Genomic DNA, 22,526 nt, shown 5'->3' with positions numbered 1-22,526 from the left:
GTAGTTAATCTACAGAATTCTGTTTATAATTTTATATTTAAATATAAATATAATAATAGACAAGAAAGAATTTATATACATGATTTATTAATTCGAGATCTGGCGAGTGATAATACTCGATTTCATTCGAAACGTGCGTTATTACATTGTACACGAAAGATACATAATTATTACTAGCAGCAGATACAAAAAACTCCCGTGCATGATTCATCGTCGCGAGAATTGAACAGCGAAGCAAATTTGAAAAAAATCTTGCCATGTTCCTATATATGAAAAGCCGCTGCATTGGTAAGATACAGAGCGTGTCACCGGCTGAATTAAATCATGACGTGTAGATGTTTCAAAAAAATATGTTTAGAAAAAAATAATATATAAATAATAATATAAAAATAAAGTAATATGTTGTGTGTTTATTTTGTGTATATTATAATAACAAAATAATTTTAAATAAAATTAACGTTAATTATATAAATATATGTGTTTCTTTTCTTTTTTTATTAATTGTAAATCAATTTTATCTCTAAAATATCTCACGTATTATATTACTTCACCCCTCTAACATACTTTTGTCTTACTAACATACTATACTTTTTTATATCTTCCAAGTATATAGATACTGAAATAAAGAATTATTTGAATTAATATTGAACGTGTTTTTATTAAAAATTTTCAGAAAACTGGAGGTACGATCTTAAAATAATTTCTGAGACTGTTAAAAGGGCCTAAAAAAAAATCGAGTAAACATCGCGCTTGTGAAGGAAATGGGTCAAGCGACAGTCGAGACTAGAAAATCCAGCCGACTAGTCAGCTAGCTAGCTAAATCCAGCTTGCGACAAAAAGCGCAATGAAGCGCGGTGCAGCAACTGCATCGCGTACACTATAGATCCCTTTATCGCGTTACGCGCGCATCGGAGGAGACTTCGACCTTTTCTCGTGGCGGGCAACCCCTACCTGTGAAGCAAGAAAGCTTCAGAGATTATCTGTATATCGGTCCTCATGGTGACATTTCGCACAACTTGAAGGGATGTTATATCGAAGACTTCTTTGTTGACGTCAGAGCAATCATGCTCAGCTTAACGAAATAGGCTGTGCCAATAATAAAAAAAATGGCCGGAGAAAAGACAATCTCTCTAATGATTAAGCTTACTGAATTTTGCGATTTGCACGATATTTTACGGTATTCTATCATCAGTATGCAATTATGTGTAATTTAATTGTAAAAGACTATTAATTTGTTGTATAATCTATAGTAATCACAAATATAGAGAAAAAGGATATTAAAGAAAGTATTAAATTTAAAAAATCATCAATGTGTGTGTGCGGGTTGAATGACCGACACGCTTTTTAATATAATTATTTTAATTTATTACACGGAATATATGAAATTTATTATCACTTCACTTGTACAACTATAAAACATATCTATAATTTGCCACTTTTACGAATTTTACAATTAATATTCAGTTTATGTTACCGTAACGGAAAGAGCCTCCCTCGACGCGTCCTCGCGAGAAGCAATAGCGAGGGTAACAGATACCCATCGACTTTCCCTTCGACCCTTTCGTCTCTCTTTCTCCTGCTTTCTCGATCTGTTCTCACTCTCGAATAGACAGAAAAACCACATCACACACGGTAGGTGCGACCAAGAGTAAATACGGCACCGCCGTAGAGGTAGTGTAAATGTCAGAGTATCATGCGCTCTCGATGCACAAAGCGGTACTTAACGACATTTATTAAGCACGTCATCATGAAGATCGGTCCATCGCTTGGAACAGAAATCAGATCGGCGAGAAATCGCTCTGGAAACCAGATGACACGAAACGCGCCAATGAGCAATGGATTCTTTTTTCTTGCAACTCAGATAAAAGCGGCATCGGTATCCTCCGATAGCAAGTGTTTATAAGAGAATCTCACAGAACTATCTCAGAGAACAAAGAGAGTCTCACAGAACTATCACCGAGAAAAAAATCAAAACATTTCTATGTACAATATAGCAATAAAGAACTTTGCAACACATACAAAACAGAGAAAAAATAAATCAATTAAAAATAATGAATTCAATTAAATTTAAAAAAATCGCAATTCTAAGCAAAATTGGAAGAAAATTAAAATAGATTCTATTATTTAGAAGTGGGATGTTTGTTTAAACGGAACCATTAATAGATATTATGCATATCCTTGTTACATTTTTTAAACTATCAATTTTTTATAAAGTTTCTTATATTTTATTATTTAAATATATGTATATATGTACATATACGCCCATTTATAATTAATTATTTAATAAATCTAGTTTATTATTAAATTAAATTGATAATTCTACATTTAAAAAATTAGGACTTAGAAAGCAGATAATAAATGTTTAATTAATGTAGAAAATTAATTTTGTAAGAAATAGAATAGATTAGAATAGATTTTAATAATAGACAATTTACTTATATTTTTACATAGACTTATAAATCTTCTGCATAAATCAATTCTTCTCATTCTACGTCTAGAAATATCAAGAATATCATAAAATAAATACGATATATTTCATATTTGATATCAACAAATATTGAAATAAAATATTTTTAATACAAAATCTGTGTTTGCTAAGTTTTATTTTTTAACGTAATACTTTGTATAATAAAATTTTAAATCAATAATAATATATTAATAAAATTTATCACTATTAGATTATATTAAATTAAACATAATATGATTAATACGATAATGTATAAAAATATGCAAGAACTTTTTATGACTAAAGCTATAACATAAAATAATAAGATACCGCGCGTTTACATATACACAAGGTATATCGATCGTTCTGATAGACTTACGTTTCTTATTGCTTAGTCGACGTAAGAACTTGCAGAACTTTTTATAGGCAGAGTTGGCCTCTTTGCCACCTAGTTCCACAGCGCTCTTAGGACGCTCGTTTTTCTGTCCGGCGGTTGTCGAACAAATTTTTGGATATCGCCATTGTTGACACGGCTCTGACCAATCGAGATTGTTTGCTGGAGCCATGATTTAGAGATTAATCAATTACTGAAACGTCCCACGATATTTCACGACTACACTTCGTTTTTGTTCTGTCTCATATTTTGAAATATGGAGATCAAAATTACATTTTCATCGCTTCACTTAATTCTTCAAAATGTGACTAGGTCTCGACTAGCCTCTCCGCAGCTAATTGTGTAGCACAGAAATTTCCTTCTATCGGTTCTCGATCGTACAGTTCTTTTACTACTTTTTGTACTATAGATCAATACGCTTATTATTACAACGTTTTTAATGTTTAAATCACAGATAGAAGTTATTCTCTATTATGCATATTTGCTTACATTTGTTCTAGGTTATCTCGATTTGCTCATTTTTATTCAGAAAATTTAAATCATAAAAAATTGCAATTTTATAAATACATTCTACTAGATTTTTTCACTTATTTATATGTCAACTATATCACGCATTCCAGTTGTCTTTCTACGAACGAACACTTCTGGTTTATTATGGTACTTCTGTGAAGTTGTTTTTGTGTTCTTTCTAAAACGAGGAAATAGTTTCCTGTATCCTTTTTCAAACCTTGCAGAATCGACGATTTCTTTAAGTCAAATGTTCACAAAGTAAAGTTCAATATTCGTTCATATTTTCTTTTTCAAATAGAGAAAGAATTCTTCACCATATCAAGATACGATTACTTGGATAATCGACTACTTCAATCTACTACATTCAGTAAATATTTGCCTTCAAGTGATTTTACAAAAATCACTAGTTACTGACATATAGATTACTGATATATTTTAAATAATTTTTTTTTTTTATTTAATTAAGAGTGTGTGTTTAAACATTTTTCCGATGGCTCAATCTATATCGATATCGCAAACGGTAACTCTCTCTGTTCTGTCACACAAGAGCACTTCAAGCACTCACATTTAAATTAACACAAGCTTCTCACACTTTTTTCTATAAAATAATGAAACTTTTATTACTCAAGTCTGTTTTCTCTCGAAGGTATCTAATCCTCAAACTTCCAATTCTTTACACGTCTTCATCGAGAGATTCTTCATCCGTCGATCAACATTTAATTCAGACTAGCAAAAATTCCATTCCTTTTCTTTCCCTTCTGAAATGCACACTTATTCCATTGCGATAACGATGACTGCGTTTCCGAATGGACTAATAAGTAGAGTTACGATGCAGATCACGCGTTGGGTGCCGGATCGGCGCGATTCGCGAACGGGACCACCGCCGGAGTCGGCCCGAGCCGACTTACAACACGCAATAAGTGCGTTGATTCACGATGGACTACCGGCACGCGACTAAAGCCGTGCGCACCGCCGACCGAGGAGCCCGTCACTCGCGCTGGGTGTTTCAGGGTGCCGCGGTGGGAGAGCAGCGCCGGATCAACCCTTTGTCTTCCAACCGAGATATTTCTGGCCACATGATAATTATAATTCCATACAATAATTACCGTATGACGTACATTGGTAAGGTAGAATGAATTTTAATTTATCACTGGAACGTGAAAAAGAATGTGGAATCCGTACTTTTCATTCATCATGTTTCTCATTCATGTATTCCAAATCTCTCTGAGAACTTTTTTCGACCCCATTGTTTCCGTCCTGTTTAACATTAAAATTATTCGATGTACCAACTGCTAGTCATACGTTCATATCTTTGACTCAAGTCACCTAAGTAAATTAAATTCTAAAAATTTTAAATCAATTTTAAAGCAATCTCAGAATTGAATAAAAGTTTTTAAGTTGATAGCTTTTCCGCCCACAATAGATTTGAATTTTCTTTGGCTAAAACGTTCGAGATGATGGTTCTCTGACACTGTGTACAACCGACCCTGCACGTGGCAGAGAGGAAAAAAGAGGGATAGCCGGAAGAGAGCGAACGTCTGGCCGGGAAAGTGAATAATCGCGTCGATCGCGTTCGAGCCGTTAGACTCGACTTTCGTTGCTCCAGCAATTTGCGCTACTGATTCGATTACTGATAAGATGAAATAAGGCGAGCAGTCTGCGAAACGGCATCGCACGGATTGTAGACAAAGATATCATTTTTGTTAGATCGAATCGCCTTTGGCAGAATTGAAATTCCGAGTTCGTAAAAAGTTGAAATCAAGTAAAAGCGAATTAATTCGCGTTCCACATTTAGCGCGTTTACGTGATTGCTGACTTGTGATAATGATCTCCAAGGGAACTCTTTCCGTATTAAATACGTTAAATGTGGGACACGAATACGGATCACGATGACGCGGTCACAATGTATTCATGAAGGTGATATATTTTAATGTATAAGTATGTCAAGTATGTGTGATAACATTGTTGAGGTAAATATTCAATAATTGTGATATATGCATCGAAATGCTTTTCAACATCTCGTGCCCTTACATAGTAAGATTATAGAATTAATAAGATGAAAAACGTAACGCTTCTTCTTACGCTGCAAAAATTGCTTCGTAGAAATTGCTATAATAGAGATGATTATCTTATATCTCGATAATGTTTTCGTGATGTCGCAAAACGTGATAATTCATAGGAACGATCAAAGTATCTCGCGATTCGCGTTGTTTTAATTCCAGGACGAGGAAATTTATAACTTGCTTTATGACGTTATTAGGCCGGGAAAAATAGAAGTTTTATCTGCGGTCGACGCTAATGATGCAGCGTTCTAGACAAAATCATTCAGACATGCTATAAATATTTATATTACGTTCGATTAAGCTGTTCATTTTAAACACTACGCTAAGATTGTAATGACGTATATCGATAATATCGCCCATAGTGTCGCAATACTCTCTAATCATAATGTATCCTTTGTCACGTCATAAGGATACATATTAATAACTTGAACTCAAAGCTATAAATAATTTTCTGTGTCATTTAGCTCCGAGCTCAAGTAGATATTTTAATAAGTATATATTTTAATAAGTTTTGGTGAAACGGTTTAATATAAATTCACATATATTAGTCACATGTAACTGTTGTAAATGAATTTGTGTTCCTCATCTTTAATATTTTCAATGTTTTATTCAAAAGAAAAAATCTACTCGAAACGAATTAAAAAGAGATCATAAAAGCGAAGAGAAAGTGAAGACGATGCAGTATAAAAAATTGGATTCTCAATTCTCGCATTCCTGCATCGAGTGAAACGAACGCGTCGATATCGTATGTGTTGAACGAAGCAGGTTAGAATATTCGCTATATTTAGCCACTATAAGGCGATAACATCGTTATAACACACAAACAAGCGACACACGTGAGCAGTATCCGCGCCCATGCGCACGTCTTCGGGGGAAGAGATATGATAAGCGCGGAGGGCACGTGGCGGACAGGTCGGTCTTACGAAAGTATTTAAATTTGTCACAATAACGTTTGGCGCAAACGTTTTGCGACTTATTTAAAATGATTAAATTTCATGACGGGCTTTTTATAATTCGCTAGATTTCTCGAATTCTCGAAAATAATCGGGGCAGGGAGGAGATGAAAGAGTTTGTATTTTGAATTTATCAAAATTATGAATTAACGCGATAAGACGCTTCTGTGTAAACTGATAAAGTGACCCCGTCACAAGCATGAAGATTGTTATCATTTCAGTAAATCGATGATACTCCTCATAATACTCTTATCAATAACAGTTAATACTTTCGTCGAATTTGTTCATTATTTACAAAGAAAAATTATTATTTAATTCGTTTAATCTTTTTAGCTAGTTTTATCTCTGTCAAATAAAAAATTAAAAGTGAGGAACATATCGTTTTCGTGTTGCAGGATTTAATAAAATCTCCAATATAATAATTTTTAATCTATATTAAATAACTCATACTTCATATTTGTTCAAAATCAAATAATATAAAATGATAAAATAAAAGCACAAGTAAATTCGATGAAATGTTTATCATTGAAGGAAAGTGAGCAAAAAATTAATTCTGATTGTCGATTAGTTATATCGCAATGTTTGAAGTGGCCGCCGGCTCTCTCTCTCTCTCTCTCTCTCTCTCTTTCTCATGTCTTCGAGGAGACCTGGAAATCAGCCAGCTCAATCTTAGCGACCCACACCCGCCGCGCTTGATGACGACATTATTTCGGATCTAGATTAGTATAATGTGAACGAACTCACAAGTGCTCGTCCTAAAAATTTCGGTCGTCTCGTTCAACGACCGAAAGTTTGCAAAGAACGTGAGGTGTCCCAAAAGATTACTGAATATCTTCCTCATATTACGAGTTTTTAAAAGCAATATTTTTCTTAATAAAAATGTTGCGCTCTTAATTCTTTGAACAAATAATAAGTGGATATTACCATTTATCTATATATTCAGAATGTTAAAATATGAGAAAAAAAGGATAAACCGTCAAGCGGTTCTTGCGTCAGATCGTCTTCGATGTCGTCGGTCAAAGAGTGTATCGGTAAGTAACGAGAATAACCGTACAGAAACGTTGCACGATCTATTTATATCGCCGATCAGCTGCGCAAATTGGTCATAACTCAATTGCCAGACCGACTGCGTGTCGATCAAGCTTCATCGCGAAGGTATTATAATGTAAATCTTTTTCGGATATGTGATGATTATTTCTACATCTTGCAATTATGTGTGATGCATTAAATTAACTTTTGCATTAAACGTTATATTTCAATTTTCATTTCATTTCTTTTATTTTATTTCTTGTTTGCTTCACATTTTTCAATAAGATTTGTGTAATGTTAAATTATTTTCCATATATTTATGTGTGTGTGTTTGTAGTTCCAATATTTTCTACATATTAATTTTTTCACGTAAAATTAATTTTTTTGCCAAGCTATTTGCTAAAAATCCAAATAATGATAAACTTTATATAAAAAACACGAAATAGTAAATTGCAGATTATGTTTAAATACTGCAATTATTACCGTAAAAGCGACGTATCTTCAAACCGAAAAACTCGCTATATAATTAAAAAAGTACAGACTACTTAAAATTCTTTACAAATATCTCTAGGTCGAGATATATAAAAAATATGATTCTGTTTAAAGAAAGAAAGGGGAAAAAAAAATAATTAGTCTCATAAAAGTATGTTTTCAAAAAGATATTTTATCATCAAAACCGTAAAATTTTTATTAAAAAATGAATTATCTCGCTATATTTAAGAGACTCGACGCCTTTTTCTCACGCTACGTTTATAGAGAGCACATGATTAATTATAAAGATATTTTCAAGGAAGAGCATATGAGCTGCGTGTACAGGATATGCGGTTTAACACACTGACCCTGAAGCTGTGTGAATTATCGATTGTAACACAGATATATCGCAGTAATTCTGCGGTGTGTGCCCTTCAATATGTAACAGATTATTATGCGCATTTCTGAGAACGGAGATTAAAAGGAAGTAGTATCCTTCGATCGTGGAACTCTCTTATTCATCTAAAGTAGCGGTAAGAATCTACATTCTCTCGCGATTTTATAACGGTCTGTAATAGCGGTATTCCCAAACCGTCTTTGACCGAATAAAATAAAGTATAAAAATGAAACACGTAATTATGTCATTATCTGCATTATATAATTTTATTTCTTCATTTCTAATTAATCTGCATCCGGCGATCATCAAAACACTGTCAATCCGAGAATTATCATTAAGATTGCGATGAAGAGGAAGTTCTTAGATAGTTTGCAAACCGCAATTACGTCACGATAACTGTGCAGTGCGCGCATTTTTGTCGAAATGTAGCGATCAACGTCAACGGAAATAATTTTGACGCAAGATGCGGCAATGAGCCGACACGTACGTGGCATCTGACTTTTCGTTCATATTATGCATACACGACGCAAGTCGCGGAAATCGCTTAGCAATGTATTTAGTCGCATTCATTTTAAAACGCAGTTTTATTTTGTTACGCAATCATTATATTCAAAATTTTTGTTTCCTTTAAAATAAAAATGTGTTAAGACTTAAATAATATGTTAATTGGTATTTCTATCATAAAATCAATTATTCTAGAAATTAAAGTTAAGTTAATTATTTCAATAAACTCCAATGATTAGATATATAAAACTAAATATTCTCTAATGTCACTTAACAAATATATATATATATATATATGTATATATATATATATATAGTATATATAATACACGTTTATATACAAAGTTATATTTACTAAATTTTATAAAATTTTAAAGAACACATACAATTATTTGTCACTGCTTATTATAAACTCATAAATACAATTGTATTAGAAATTGATTGTTTTTACCTCAATTAATATAAAAATATTTAAGTAATCAGTTATTAATACACCAGTGACCACGTAAAATTATACAAAATTACTACTTGTTACATTTTTGTTAGTATTTTTGATACGTTTAAATCTTTGCAGTATATCACATTAAGAAACTTTCAAAATATAATATATATAGAAATGTATACAGAAATACTCCAGAGAAATTTCGGACAAAGATTTGTCGCGAAACTTTGCTGATTCATGTTTCTTTTTGTGCCATCTTCTTTTGTGACCGCGTGCGGTACCATGCAAATTCGTTCACGCGTTTCTTTGTGCGTATTCCAAGAGTCCAGAAACACAATGTCGGGACCAGTTATTCTAGAAATTAGCTGCAGACAAGCAAAGTCTCTTAGCAAATATGCGTGACTCCGCGGAATTTCTGCTCCCTGATTATTTACATCTCTATTTCCGTGAAGTTGACAATTAGCGTTGGTCGAAATGTTTTTTTTTCTTATAGTTATGCACCTGTTGCAATACGTTTATTCAAATAGTGGAAAAATGGAAATGTTCCATTTAATTATATGCATTAGTTCAAAGTTTAACCTCGGCACGGTCTTATAATGTTGTTATTAATTAAGTAAATGTTTTAGATATACAACGTAATTAAATAATGTAATAAAAGTAAAATTTCAACAATTGAAAATGTTTCTTATTTTGTTTTTATTCCGGAAAACAAAAATTAAAGAATAAAAAATTCAAATTTAACGTGTAAGCAAATTGTGTGAAAAATTTATTCAAATAATACGATAAAGTTTATACACTATATTGATAAAGATCTATTTATCAAAGTATATCATTGTAATGGTTAAATTGTGAAAAAAAGAACAAGAAATCTTTTGTTATCTTGTTCTTATCTTCTGTCATGTCGAAATAAAGAAAAAATAAATAATAAAGATTAGAACAAATAAAATTATAAACCCTCCCCTTATTCCACTATAATTACTATAGAAGGACCACCACGTGTATGTCAAATTATGTGTGTATACATATATGTAAATATGCACAGATGTGATAGTAAGACATTGATAAATTTCAAGTTGTACTCTTATTTTTATAACAGATTCTCTGATAATTACTTTTTGAAGTAATGAAATCTTTAATTTTTAATTGATTAAACTTAAAATTTACCAATGTCTTACTATCATTATAAAAACAATCAATTAAAAATTATTAATACAAATAATCCAAATGATAAACAATAAAAGTAGGACACATGATTATTATCTGCAACTACTTGTATAATTCTTTATCTTATCTAACTTTAATTATTTTGTATTATTGAAAATAATACATTTTCAGTTTCGTATTATTAAATTTTCTGAGAAAAGAAAATTAAATAATTCAAAGAAATAAATATCACATTTTTAACTCTATTTTTATTCATATACTTGAGTTTTCCATTATAATAATTTAATGTTTCATTATCTGTAATTATATTATTTTTTAATTTCACAATATTTTGCAGATTCTAGAATTTTTCTCTATTTTTTTCTGTAATTTTTCTTATTGCTATTATCGCCATTTTTATGTTATTAAAAAATTGTACTTCTATAATTATCTTCGATTTTTTAAAATAATTGTTGGCCTTGGTATAAAAGTGACGTAAGCGTTTTTGCCGTCATAATTGCGAGAAATATTGGCATCTGTCGACGGACGACGACGTCAGGTGTGACGTCACGACGCAAGTGTCTTGATCGTTTGCCAATAATTCCGATATGTCACAATGAAAGTGGTTTTAAAGAACTATAAGCCTCGGAAAAAGAGAGAAAGACATATAACTAATGTATATAACCCAAATAAAAGATGGAAACTCAACAAAAGTATGTAAAACATTCGTAGAAAATATTAGCTATTGAATCGCAAGGAGTGTCACTACAAAATATCATTTCTTTCATAACAAAATTTGAGTTCATAATGGCTTATCATAGATTATAAAGATTGAAAGATTTATAAAAAAGTATCATACCGAACAGATTGCGACTATCGAATTTTATTGTCTCGCTACTTTGTGTGTAAAGATTCATAAAATTTTTAATACCTAAGTGTAGCTTAATGTGTCTATACAGTTGCACAAACACGCGGTAAAATCAATTTCAAAGTGCACATATATATATTTGTACAGTGTATTTTCTTGAAAATAACTTCGCTTTCTTAATGTTGAAGAGATTTACTCAAAGAATCCATTTGAAAAATTAATTGGGGTAATTGGGCCGAGTTCATCCTTTTTCTTTTAACCACTGTCAGGTAAAAATGGCAATAACGCCATAACTATTAATAGACCGGGCCGCCGGCAATATATACGAATATATGTATAGTATGAGTCTTTATTTAAACGCGCTACTTTCGCGACCGAAAAATCAGCACGCCGTCCATATAAAACAAATATACAAATAATATACAAATCAATATTAATATAAAATACCGCTATAAAAATCAAATGCTTTAATCATCTACATGGAATAATAAGTATATAATTTATATTTAAAAAGAAAGTTTTATTCGTTAAAATATTAAATAATATTTTGTAACAATTATAAATTATAGCGCAATAAAGAAAGGATTGGATAAAATGTGATTTATTCAAATCAATAGAAAAAGTTTACCTTTTTTTAAACAAAAGTCAGTAAATTATGAAATTAAAATAAATTTCGAGAAACATTAATTTATTAAAAAGAAATATATCAATTTTTAATATTACTTCTCCCTTTCATATATCGACTTTCGTATATTTTTATCTTATCTTATCGAATTCAACAAGAAAAAATAAAAAAATAAATTCGTCACACAAATTATTCTTTATCAGTGTAAAAAGTTCGACAAATCACATGTGTATTAACAAACAAAAAAACAAGAGATTAACGGAAAATCACAAATAAAAATCACAAGTAAAAATCACAACTAAAAATCAAAGTGAAAATGACAAGAAAAATAGCGTGTAAAAACCATGTTTATATTGGCAATTTACAGGAGTCATATTTATAGATCAATTCTAAATAAATCTTCGAAGTTATATGCATAATGTAAATTTAAATCATATCACACTTTATATTGTTGAGAATTGTAATAATATCAAATTGAAATGTTTATTTAAATCAATATTATCCGAAACTTCTCGTTAGCAAAAGAAAAACGATAAAATTAATTTTGATCATAATTAATGAAGAAAAGTAATGAAGAAGATTCAAAATAAGATAGAAATAATTCCTATATTACCGACCTATGTTGATTGTGTTCCGCTCAGGGATAGAAAAAAGTTATATAGTCATAAACACTTTCTACAGATATTGCAGTACTGTTGAAGACTGATGGCTGTTCATTAGAGTTTATATTCTAATAACAGTGATACGCGCTACGCGAGTCATCTATTAACATGTATTACAAGCTCATGGTATTCACGATGTAAATTGCATGTAAATTAATGTAATCAACAAAGCATGACAAAATCGTTATTTATCATTAAAGATAATCACTAAAAAAACAGATTTTTTAGATCATTTGACGCAACAAAAATGCATAAACTGTACAAAAATATAAAAACTAATATCTCTACTAAATTCTCTTACGCATAACATGATATGATTAAAATCATTCCGTTACTTTTTTTTATATATAATTTATATCCGTTATATGTATATAAAATGTACATATGTATATAAAAAATCTATTTTTTTTTGTAAATCGTTAGATCAATTAATCAATAAATTTATATTATACCAAAAGCTTAACAAAAGACTTATAATTACTAATTTAAAAAAATTAAATTTGTAAACTTTTATATCGTAATAAATAATATATAATTATTAAGTTTCTCAACACACACACAACTATTATAAATTATCCTAAATTTAGTAACTGTTTATTTATTACTTAGAAATTTCAATTTAACATTAGAATAAGATAATTAAAATTGGGAAATTATTAAAAACTTAAAAAAATGTTAAAGAGAGAATATATATTATTTTTTAATAAATAGCAAAGTGCAATTATATATGGAATTGATTACATTACCATTATTGTAATGTAAAGATATCTTTGGAGATAATTACAGAGAGGAAAAATGATAAGTTTGTAGTGCCATCTATCGACAATAGTTAATATTTAATATCATAAGCTGCAACGTTGTTCGACAGTTACCAGTATGGAGTTTGCACAGCTGAATTAATAATTTCGTTTTCTTACCAAATTTTCCAATATTAAAACATTTTTCCATTGTCGATATTATATGTATACGTCTTTAATATTACATTTTTATTATCTCTTTATTTTTTAAAAAGTATGCTGTACTTCAGAAGTTATATACGATATATTTATTTAACACAATTTAATACAATATCAAAAAGTTTATTTTTTCTCTTACACTGTATTTTTACTGTTTTATGTCTATGTAAAGTTTGTGAAATGTAGTTTTTACAATCTCATTCACACACACAATTGACCTGTCTTGTTATCAAAATTTATTCGTATAGTGATAATGTGCAAGGGTGGCGCCACATGACTGGCACGTGTCACTACTTTTAAATAGCAGTATGCATTTTCAGTATGCAATTCCAATTAACTTAATCGATAATGAATTCCATCGGCAGAATTCTTCAAAACATAATTTATAACTATATAAATCGTTGTCTTTAATTTAATTTTTCTGCTTTATATTACACAACAAAAATCAATCTATTTATAAAATATCATAGACATTATTTGATAAGTAAATCACTAATTAAATTAATCGGAAGTCAAACTTTAGTTGGAAAATTGGATAACGTATAAATGGTTCAGTTAATTTATGAAGAAATTTTTTTGTTCTATTTTATAATTTTACTTGTTATAATAACGTTAAAATTAACGGTCGTTCGTAACATTAGTGCTGATACATGTGCTGATTTTAATCTATAAATAATTTAATAGTTACTCATTATTTAATCAATTCAAAATGAGCGCGTGGGTAGAAAGATGAAATTCCCCTTACCTTCCAAACTTTCAAGTCCGACAGCCAATTTTAGATTAGGTTCCAAAGGGCTTTGCCCTTTCGCCCTCGCATATTCACTTCTTATGTTTTAACAAGTATTTAATGACACATCGAAATGTTCTGTTTCGCACAGAAAGCATTCTTTAATCATATATAACTTTGAAATAAGTAATAACCAACGATTAAAACTTTGAAAAGGTTATTCATGTATAAATATCATATATCAATGTGAAGGAAGGGAATTTCACATTGATATATAATTTACATAAAATATCTTTTACTAGAAATTTAATTTTTTAAGAATGGAATAATTCAAATTCAGACAAAGTTGGTTCGTTCAACTTTGTCTTCGGTTGACAGTCAAGGTCAGTCTGAAGTATTTATTATCCGGAAGAAATAGCTGTACATATAGAGTGCCGATTGCAGGTTACGGACTCGAACGCAGCGATTGCTTTTTGGCTCGTACTAATGATATCGTAAATCAACTTACTCGCTAAAAATATACTAGCGATATACTAGTTGACTAAGAATATGCTGATGCAACTAATAGCGAACGCGTATCTCTTTCGTGGAGGCGGAACTATCTTTAACTCAATTATACTATGGGGTCTTTTAGATTTCATGGAGTTACATCGTATAAAATCATATTTTCATTGAAAAGAAATTCACTCTGAATTGGTCGAATAAATTAACAAAAACTATAAAAAGTTTTAAAATAACTTCAAATAGAAGTAAAATTTTGTATAAATTGACAAGCATATTTATCTAAACAATAGCGAAATTGTACATATTAAAATCTTTACAGTTCTTCATGATTAAATATCCTCTTTCAGTCTTTGAAATATATTGGTCTTTTCTTTTAAATTATATTTAGTAAGAGTGAATGTTATATTCTTTGTAATAAAAATGCATTTATTATACAATTTTATTATTGGTATTATTTTTTATTTAAAAATGTGTGCAGATTGAAAACTTGGATATCCAGTAATAATTTTTGTCTAGTGATAAGAATTATACATCACGTATTATAAATATCGTAAAAATGCTGTGTTTCATAAAACTGAAGTTAAATACATTTAAAAATATATTAAAAATAGTGTCGATAAGCTACTCAGAATAAACAAATAAGCAGATTGTGGTAAATAAAAAATTTTTAATGACTCCTACAAAAAAAGAATCAAATGACTCCTACAAAAAAAGAATCAAATGATAACATGTAAAATATCAATATAAAATATTTATGTATGATATCTAGCACAGAAAATGTTCAGTCGATGAAAGTAACGCGGCGGGATCGTGCTTTCGTTGAAGGATGGACCGATGGAGACAATAGCGCGTGTTCTACGCGATCATCCGTAGAAAACAATGGTGTCCTGTGGACGCGAAACACAAATGCATTGTGTACCGTGCAAACAACAGCGGATTTCTATTTGCAGCAAGAACATTCATTTATTGATTCGACAGCATATCGCAGACTGCTATTTCTCTAATCGACAGAAAAGCGAAAAATACCGAAGCAATGGTCGAAGTGATTTGAGCTAAGCTTAAGTTTCGAAGCTTCGGATGCCAAGACACTTTTGGCACGCAAATGCATAAATTAATTTTAACTGTCGTTTATTTTATAAAATAAATTTATTTTAAGTGTAGTTCCAAAGAGATTTACAAAAAAAACTTTTAACTTTCATATACATTCAATTAGATTAAGTTTGATATCAGAGATGGAACGACAGTATCTTTCAGTAAAATATTATTAAAAGTTTTTTTAAATCTTTTTAATATATTTCTAAAAGAGATTTACAAGATGTTTTCATGCAATAAAACTTTAGATAATTTTTATCTTTTCAAAATTTATCTGATATTTTGGATTTGGCATGTATGGCGCATTATTGCAATGTTTCAATATATTAGTTATATTTGTAGATATATCTCTAAAAAGATATTTGCAAAAAAAATATATATATTGAATGATCAAGCCCTATACTGGCAAACTGCGTCTTGTTTTACACTCGGCTCAAGGCCAATCGCGATATTGCATTAAGGGAACCGACGTGATGAGACACATCTCTCACTCTGACATACTTTGTTAAGAGACAAATTCGACCAATTCTAAACGACTGAGACTTTTGTGCGTAACGCTGTTTTCATTGCAATAAAAATTCGGATTAAAAAAACAAATAAAGAAATATTTTTCAAAAATAGGCAAATAAAGAAAAATATTAAACTCCATTATAATTATACAAAAATTAATATTCTTAATTTTTCATGGTTTTAATTATGGTTCATACTATAGGTTGTAAAATTTGTCGCGCTATCTAATTAATCTTTTGTGCATTTAAAAATAATTCGTAATATAAAAAAATTTGAATAAAGTTAGTTTCTCATTTAGATTATGTAGTTTTAGCGAAAAAAAAAAAACTATTTTCCATTAATTCTAAATTAATTTTTTTGTATTTTCAGAAGTTTATAAAGATTCAATCCGGATTCATCATAAAACATTACTTAAATTTTCTTATTTTCAATTTAAAAACAATAATATTTACAATAAAAATAATGACATCAAATTTTTGTTGCTATTTCACTATATTTTAGTGCATCTTTGCTTACTTATGTATCCTTGTCCTAGTAAAAAAAAATTATTTAAAATATTCAAACTATTTTTCTCTGAATCTTGTCACAATTACTATCAATCTGATAAAACAATAATTTAAGCTTATTTTTAGACTATAAAGTATATGTCATCGGAAATTATTTTATAGCTTTTTATACTGTATGGTGTACAATTTATTACACATGTTTGTGTCCAGTCCAGACATTTGTTTGTGTCCAGATTATGTAAATTTTATTCTGTTCAATATTCAATATGTCATCTTAATAATAATCTCATTAATAATGTTAAAATTTAGAAAATTGTTAATTATATTTCAATAACGTATTTTAAAATAAAAATTTATACTAATTGTAAGTAATATAATTATATTAGTAATAAATATTTTTAATTAATTTTGAGATACTGTACATAAATAAATCATTCAGAAGAATGGACTAATAATTCATTATAATTTGTTGCATTTTGATAAATATCATCAATAGGCTAGTCTCCTGTCAGAAGCGTGATGACTCCTCAGTGTATTTCAATAATGTGCACTTTTTTACAATTTACATAAATATACAGAAGCTACAGTTTTAATGCTGGTTTCAAACGGCACATTTAGAAAGTAGATTCTCTCTCTTGACAAGATATTCTTAAGTAATTTGCCTTTCGAGAGATAGCAAATACAATCCAATGTTTCTGATTGGATTTGAACCTGGGTCTTCGCACAGAAAGCAGAAGCACAATTCTTTGCACCTCAATTGCTACGCTAACACATTTTTACACTGTGCAAAATTTTAGAGAAATTTAAATTAAATTAATGTGTGTGTCGTGCGCGCGCGCACAAATGTTTTGAGAAAAAAAGGGGATCAATTTCTTTTAACGAAAAATTTAAAGAAAAACACAATTAAAGTTGCGTAAATGATATATTCGTTCGTACGCAACCAGAAAACTGACCATGTTATCAGCAACGTCATAAAAAATGCGATTTTGTTCCAAAATTAACTAATAAGTAAATAACTTTTACCAACCGTCTTAAAATATTTCCAACTCAAAAACAAAACTGCAAGATAAAGATGCAAAGTTATAGTTATAAATAAAATCAATTCTATAAATCAATTTAGTCATAATAAATTGATAATTTTTTTTCTTTTAGTAAGCATACCAAAGTTTATACAGAATAGAGTGTAAACTGTGATATAATCAAATGAGTGACTAATTTCAATAAATGATTGTTCGTACGACTACTTTTTTTTCAAGACGCACAGTGAAAGTTTAAAAATATAACGCGTCAGCAGACGTAACTTTATAGCGTGTTGTAATGAAGTTATTTTTAAAGATGAACGTATAAAACGGGAATATTTACAACAATGGCGCTGCAATAGAAAGGGTTGGTTCTGATAAAAAAAAAGTATAAAGTACATTGCCGCGCGTTTCATTGAGATAACAGTAGTATATTATTCCTTTAACTTCTACATTTCCATAAAGTTTACTTTGTTTTATCTCATTCAGTTCGTCATATATTTAGTTTATCTTCGTTATATCTTTTCTTTTTCATTTCTTATATCAAAATATTATATATTAATGTGATTGTATTCTTATACAACTATTTGCATTTATAAATTTTTACTTTGTATCATTTTTTATATCTATTTCTTTAATATTAAAAACAATGTTCTATTTTCTTGAAGCATTTTTAAGGAAGTTCCGCTGCTAAATTAAAATGAACAGATCTTCATGAAACTTTGTAGAAAAGTTCAAATTAGTGATATAAATTGACTGTCAAAATTTCGGAAAGCTGAACTAGCTAGTTATTTGAATATTAAATATTTTATTAACATGGGCTCTTATGGGAATCGATAAATGTTCACAGGATTTTTCAGTTTTTATAGTCATATTAGACATAGAAGTAATGAACAGATGTTAGTGAAACTTTACAACAATACATCTTAGCTGTCCAGAAAAGTAAATTTTTGAAACGATGCACTTGCTCGTTTGAGTGAAATAATTGATAAGATAAAAAAAGTTAACAATAATCGAAGTAATACAGCACATAAGTGTGGTAAATGTGTGCTAGTGACATAACATAAATTTCAAATTGTTGTATTTAGTTATCTAAGAGTGGTATAATAGTGAAAAATGTTTCTCAATTTAAAAAAAAATTGTTTCAGTAATGAAAGTAGTACTTTATAGCCGATTTTTTTCTTATATTCACCATTATTAACTTTAGATCATATACAGCAAAAAAAAAGAAGGCAACAAAATAATCATTTGAATATTTTTCTTTACTTGAATCCCTGTGCCACTTGTTGTGCCTGAGCAGAGAAATATGAGATTTTAATAAGAAAGTTCAATTTTTTTGTAGCATACTTCTGGTATAGTAATATTCAGTTTCCTAGTAATCGCATGTTCTTCGTGTACATATCTTTAAATTATTTTCTGAAACAATTCAAGATTCCGAGAAGAAATAAATTATCAGTAACAAAATCATCAGGCCGTTACACTTTAACGTTTGCTGATGAATATCGAAAGCTCAACTGTATATTACGTACTATATAATTATTCGAATTTAACACAATGACCTTGAGTGATCAATATCAAGAAGCTGAGAGTATTGAAAACGGTTGGTATTATTAACCGGATAATTTACTTTATATATGTAATATATAATTCACAATAGAATTTCGGAAAATTAAATGCATAATTAAGTAATTTAAGTAACTTACATCCATGATAAAAATCCACATTATTTAATGGCAATAAGATAATAATTGCAATAGTTTCCTTCATAATATATTCTTTATTGGTTCAGCCATGTTTCAATTGGAACCCAAGTTTGTCTAGTTCTACTTCTTTACTTAGAATATATATCGGATTGCAGTAACGTCATTTTAGGATTAAAAAGTTGTAGTTTTAGCATTGTCACCAAGCATGAATCCTGGGCAATCCGAAAAAGAATCGACCGAAGCAGTAAAGGTTAAGAGAAATCAGGATGCATATAAAATACGAGCCTTTTTAGACCACTATCCGCGGAATGAGTCGGGTCAGAATAGCCCGCTACCACCGCCACGAGGATAATCGATCCTCCGCGCAATCGAAGAGGTCGTCTCCGCGCTCCGCCTGGCAACCGCGTCAATACGCAATTACTTGGTCGACCATCAGCCCCGATTATTTATACATCGGATCGGTCGGTACTGTTGTCCGTCTGTTATCGAGATAAGTCACGAACAAAGAAGATGCGAGAGACAAGGTTGTGTTATCTTTGATCATAAAAAATGAGAAAACAAACTTCTTGTTACGTATCAGGCATTACAAACGAAGCATTTATCCACGTAAAGTTAGCTCTCAAACTTAAAAAAAAAAACAAAAAAAAATATTTCACTTGAATTCTTCATGATTTAATCTATTTCAAATATAGTTCTCTCAAATTTTTATTTGCATATTTTGTAATGTATTTAAAAAAAAATTGCCACCCAAATTTCACGAGTTTAATGAGATTTTGTGTCATAAAAAATGTGTGCAATACCGTAAAAATTAATTGTACACAATTTATCTTTTAATATAATTTTAAGTTAAAAATTATTTTAAAACGTTATAAAAAAATTAATAGAAAAAACTAGACAAAGATGTTAAATTTTATTAAGAATTTTTATTATAAAAAATTTTAATTTTTTTAAACCTTAAATAAAATTAGAATAAGGCCAATGTAATTGAACAGAATATTTTTGATAGATAAATATATGAAAATGCGATAAAATGCGTGAATAGAAAACGCATGATAAATATTTTCGCATATGATGACAAACTAAAATAAAAAGAGAGCTAAGTTGGTGCTCAGTCAATCATATGTCTAGTAATCTATTATTTAAAACATATGCACTGTCAAGCATGACATATAATTGAACAAATCGAGAAAATGTGGGACATAAAGATGACAAACTGATCAATAAGTGTGAGTTCAATAATTATGATGTCAAACGTTAATTCATATAACAATTCAACACTATATTAAATGTATAAGTTAATTCGGTGTATTTCTTTACAAAATTAAAATTTTATTTATATATTTCAAATAATATCAATATGATAATCAAAATAATCTGCATTATTTCTTATAAATTTTTGATCAAACGCTTAATTCAAATTCACAAAAAAAGAAACAATTTTAATTCATCGATGCATTTTTCCATTTCTTCGATGTTTAGTGCATCTTATACAAATAATAATTGCGGAAATCAAAATAAATGAAAATTCATTGAAATCAAATCTGGAGAACATGCCGGATGCAAAAACTTTGCAAGACTAAAAATTACTTCGTCGTTGACTGAGCGTTATTAAGGAGTAAAATCAGCTTCCGCGTTTATTTTTTGTTTGCATTTTGTCCTTCAACTTATCGCTTTAAATAATTAGTTGTTACTCATAACGATCATTTTATGAAACTTCAGTAGCATTTTTCATTAACTCAACTACAAAAAGAATATAGTATTTAACATCCATTTTATCAGCAATAAATACAACTGTTTCTTGAGATTGTATTCATTATAAAATTGAGTTAGGTATGTGAAGTTTTGTAGATATAAATGAGTTCTTAAAACTGTTATAAAAGAACATATTTGACATTTGAATAAAAAAATTATAGTGATTTGAAGCAAGTAATTCTAAAAATGTCGAGTTAATTATACACATAATATTACTTTTTTCGGATACATTTTACGAAAGCAAATAATGAATATTTTATAAACAGACTTTGAATTGTACGACTGGTTTGATGAAAATGTCAAAATCGCGAATGCTAATAAGGTAGCGAAAATCAGACTGTTTAATGGGCGAGAAGCTCGTTCAAACACGCTTATCGTCTTTCTCTTTCTATTTCTCTATCTCTCTCTTTTGCGAATAGTTTAATATCGTAGAAGCACATTGACCCAGATCTCGGACATGTGAATCGGTAACGTGATAGACCTTTATAACGCAAACAGTCTCGGGAGGGACTCGCAGTTCTCCAAAGATGGATCGATCAGTTATAATAAAAATGAAATATATAGTGCAAGTACACACAAGAGTATAATTCCCGCAATATTCTTTTTTAACAGAAGTATCTTCAGTCTCTAAATTTTTATTTAATACTATCAAAACATCTGTAAATATAATAAATTAATAACAAAAAATAAATCGTTTCCTCTAATAATGTAATAATATTTCTCTTTGTGACATCATATTATAACTCACATAAAAATACGCTACAAATTTTATTGTTAACAATAATATAATTAAAAAATAGGCCAAAATGATTTTTTAACATATCGTCTCATTGCTGCAGAAATCGTGATTTTTTTTTCATTACTATTACTAATCATTGCTATTCTACAGTTATATCATACAGGAACACATATTGTGCGATCAGATTATATTTTTAATTGCATTGGAAGGTTACGGACATACGCAGGTCGCGTGCGCCAAAGATAGCAATGCGATTGCGTTGCTTGTGTCACTATTTTTGACAGAAGCTCTCATCGCTGACAACACGGAAGCTCTAAGTTATTTTAATTTATCGTTATAGAAACTCGATCTGTGATCTTCACGAAGTGAAACGTGTCTTGCTCGGTAATTTTCCCATTATTTTGCTCATTATTTTCACAATATATATTAAAAGTCAATTATTTAAAAAAGCATCACACTATTACGCCCCATTTAAAGATTGTTTTCAAAAAATATCATACATACACACTTT

At 29.6% G+C, this 22,526-nt stretch overlaps 1 protein-coding gene across 5 annotated transcripts in view; it reads right to left on the bottom strand.

Moving 5' to 3' along the window:
- LOC105830340 (glycogen synthase kinase-3 beta) overlaps positions 1–22,526 on the bottom strand; it is a 48,014-nt gene that overhangs the window by 18,466 nt on the left and 7,022 nt on the right. Inside the window, exon 1 of one of the 5 annotated variants that reach the window (XM_012669604.3) lies at positions 2,826–5,859. The exons of 2 other annotated variants lie outside the window; for them this stretch is intronic. In XM_012669604.3, the coding sequence (XP_012525058.1) occupies positions 2,826–3,012 (187 nt within the window). In that variant the 5' untranslated portion in view covers positions 3,013–5,859. Of the gene's footprint in view, positions 1–1,474; positions 2,222–2,825; positions 5,860–22,526 lie in introns of those variants that run through there. 2 more of the 5 variants (XM_036286401.1, XM_036286403.1) reach the window with 2 other exon arrangements.

Source organism: Monomorium pharaonis, chromosome 4 (genome assembly GCF_013373865.1).
Source record: "Monomorium pharaonis isolate MP-MQ-018 chromosome 4, ASM1337386v2, whole genome shotgun sequence".
Taxonomy (NCBI): Eukaryota; Metazoa; Arthropoda; class Insecta; order Hymenoptera; family Formicidae; genus Monomorium; species Monomorium pharaonis.
This window is presented reverse-complemented; position numbering and strand designations above follow the sequence as displayed.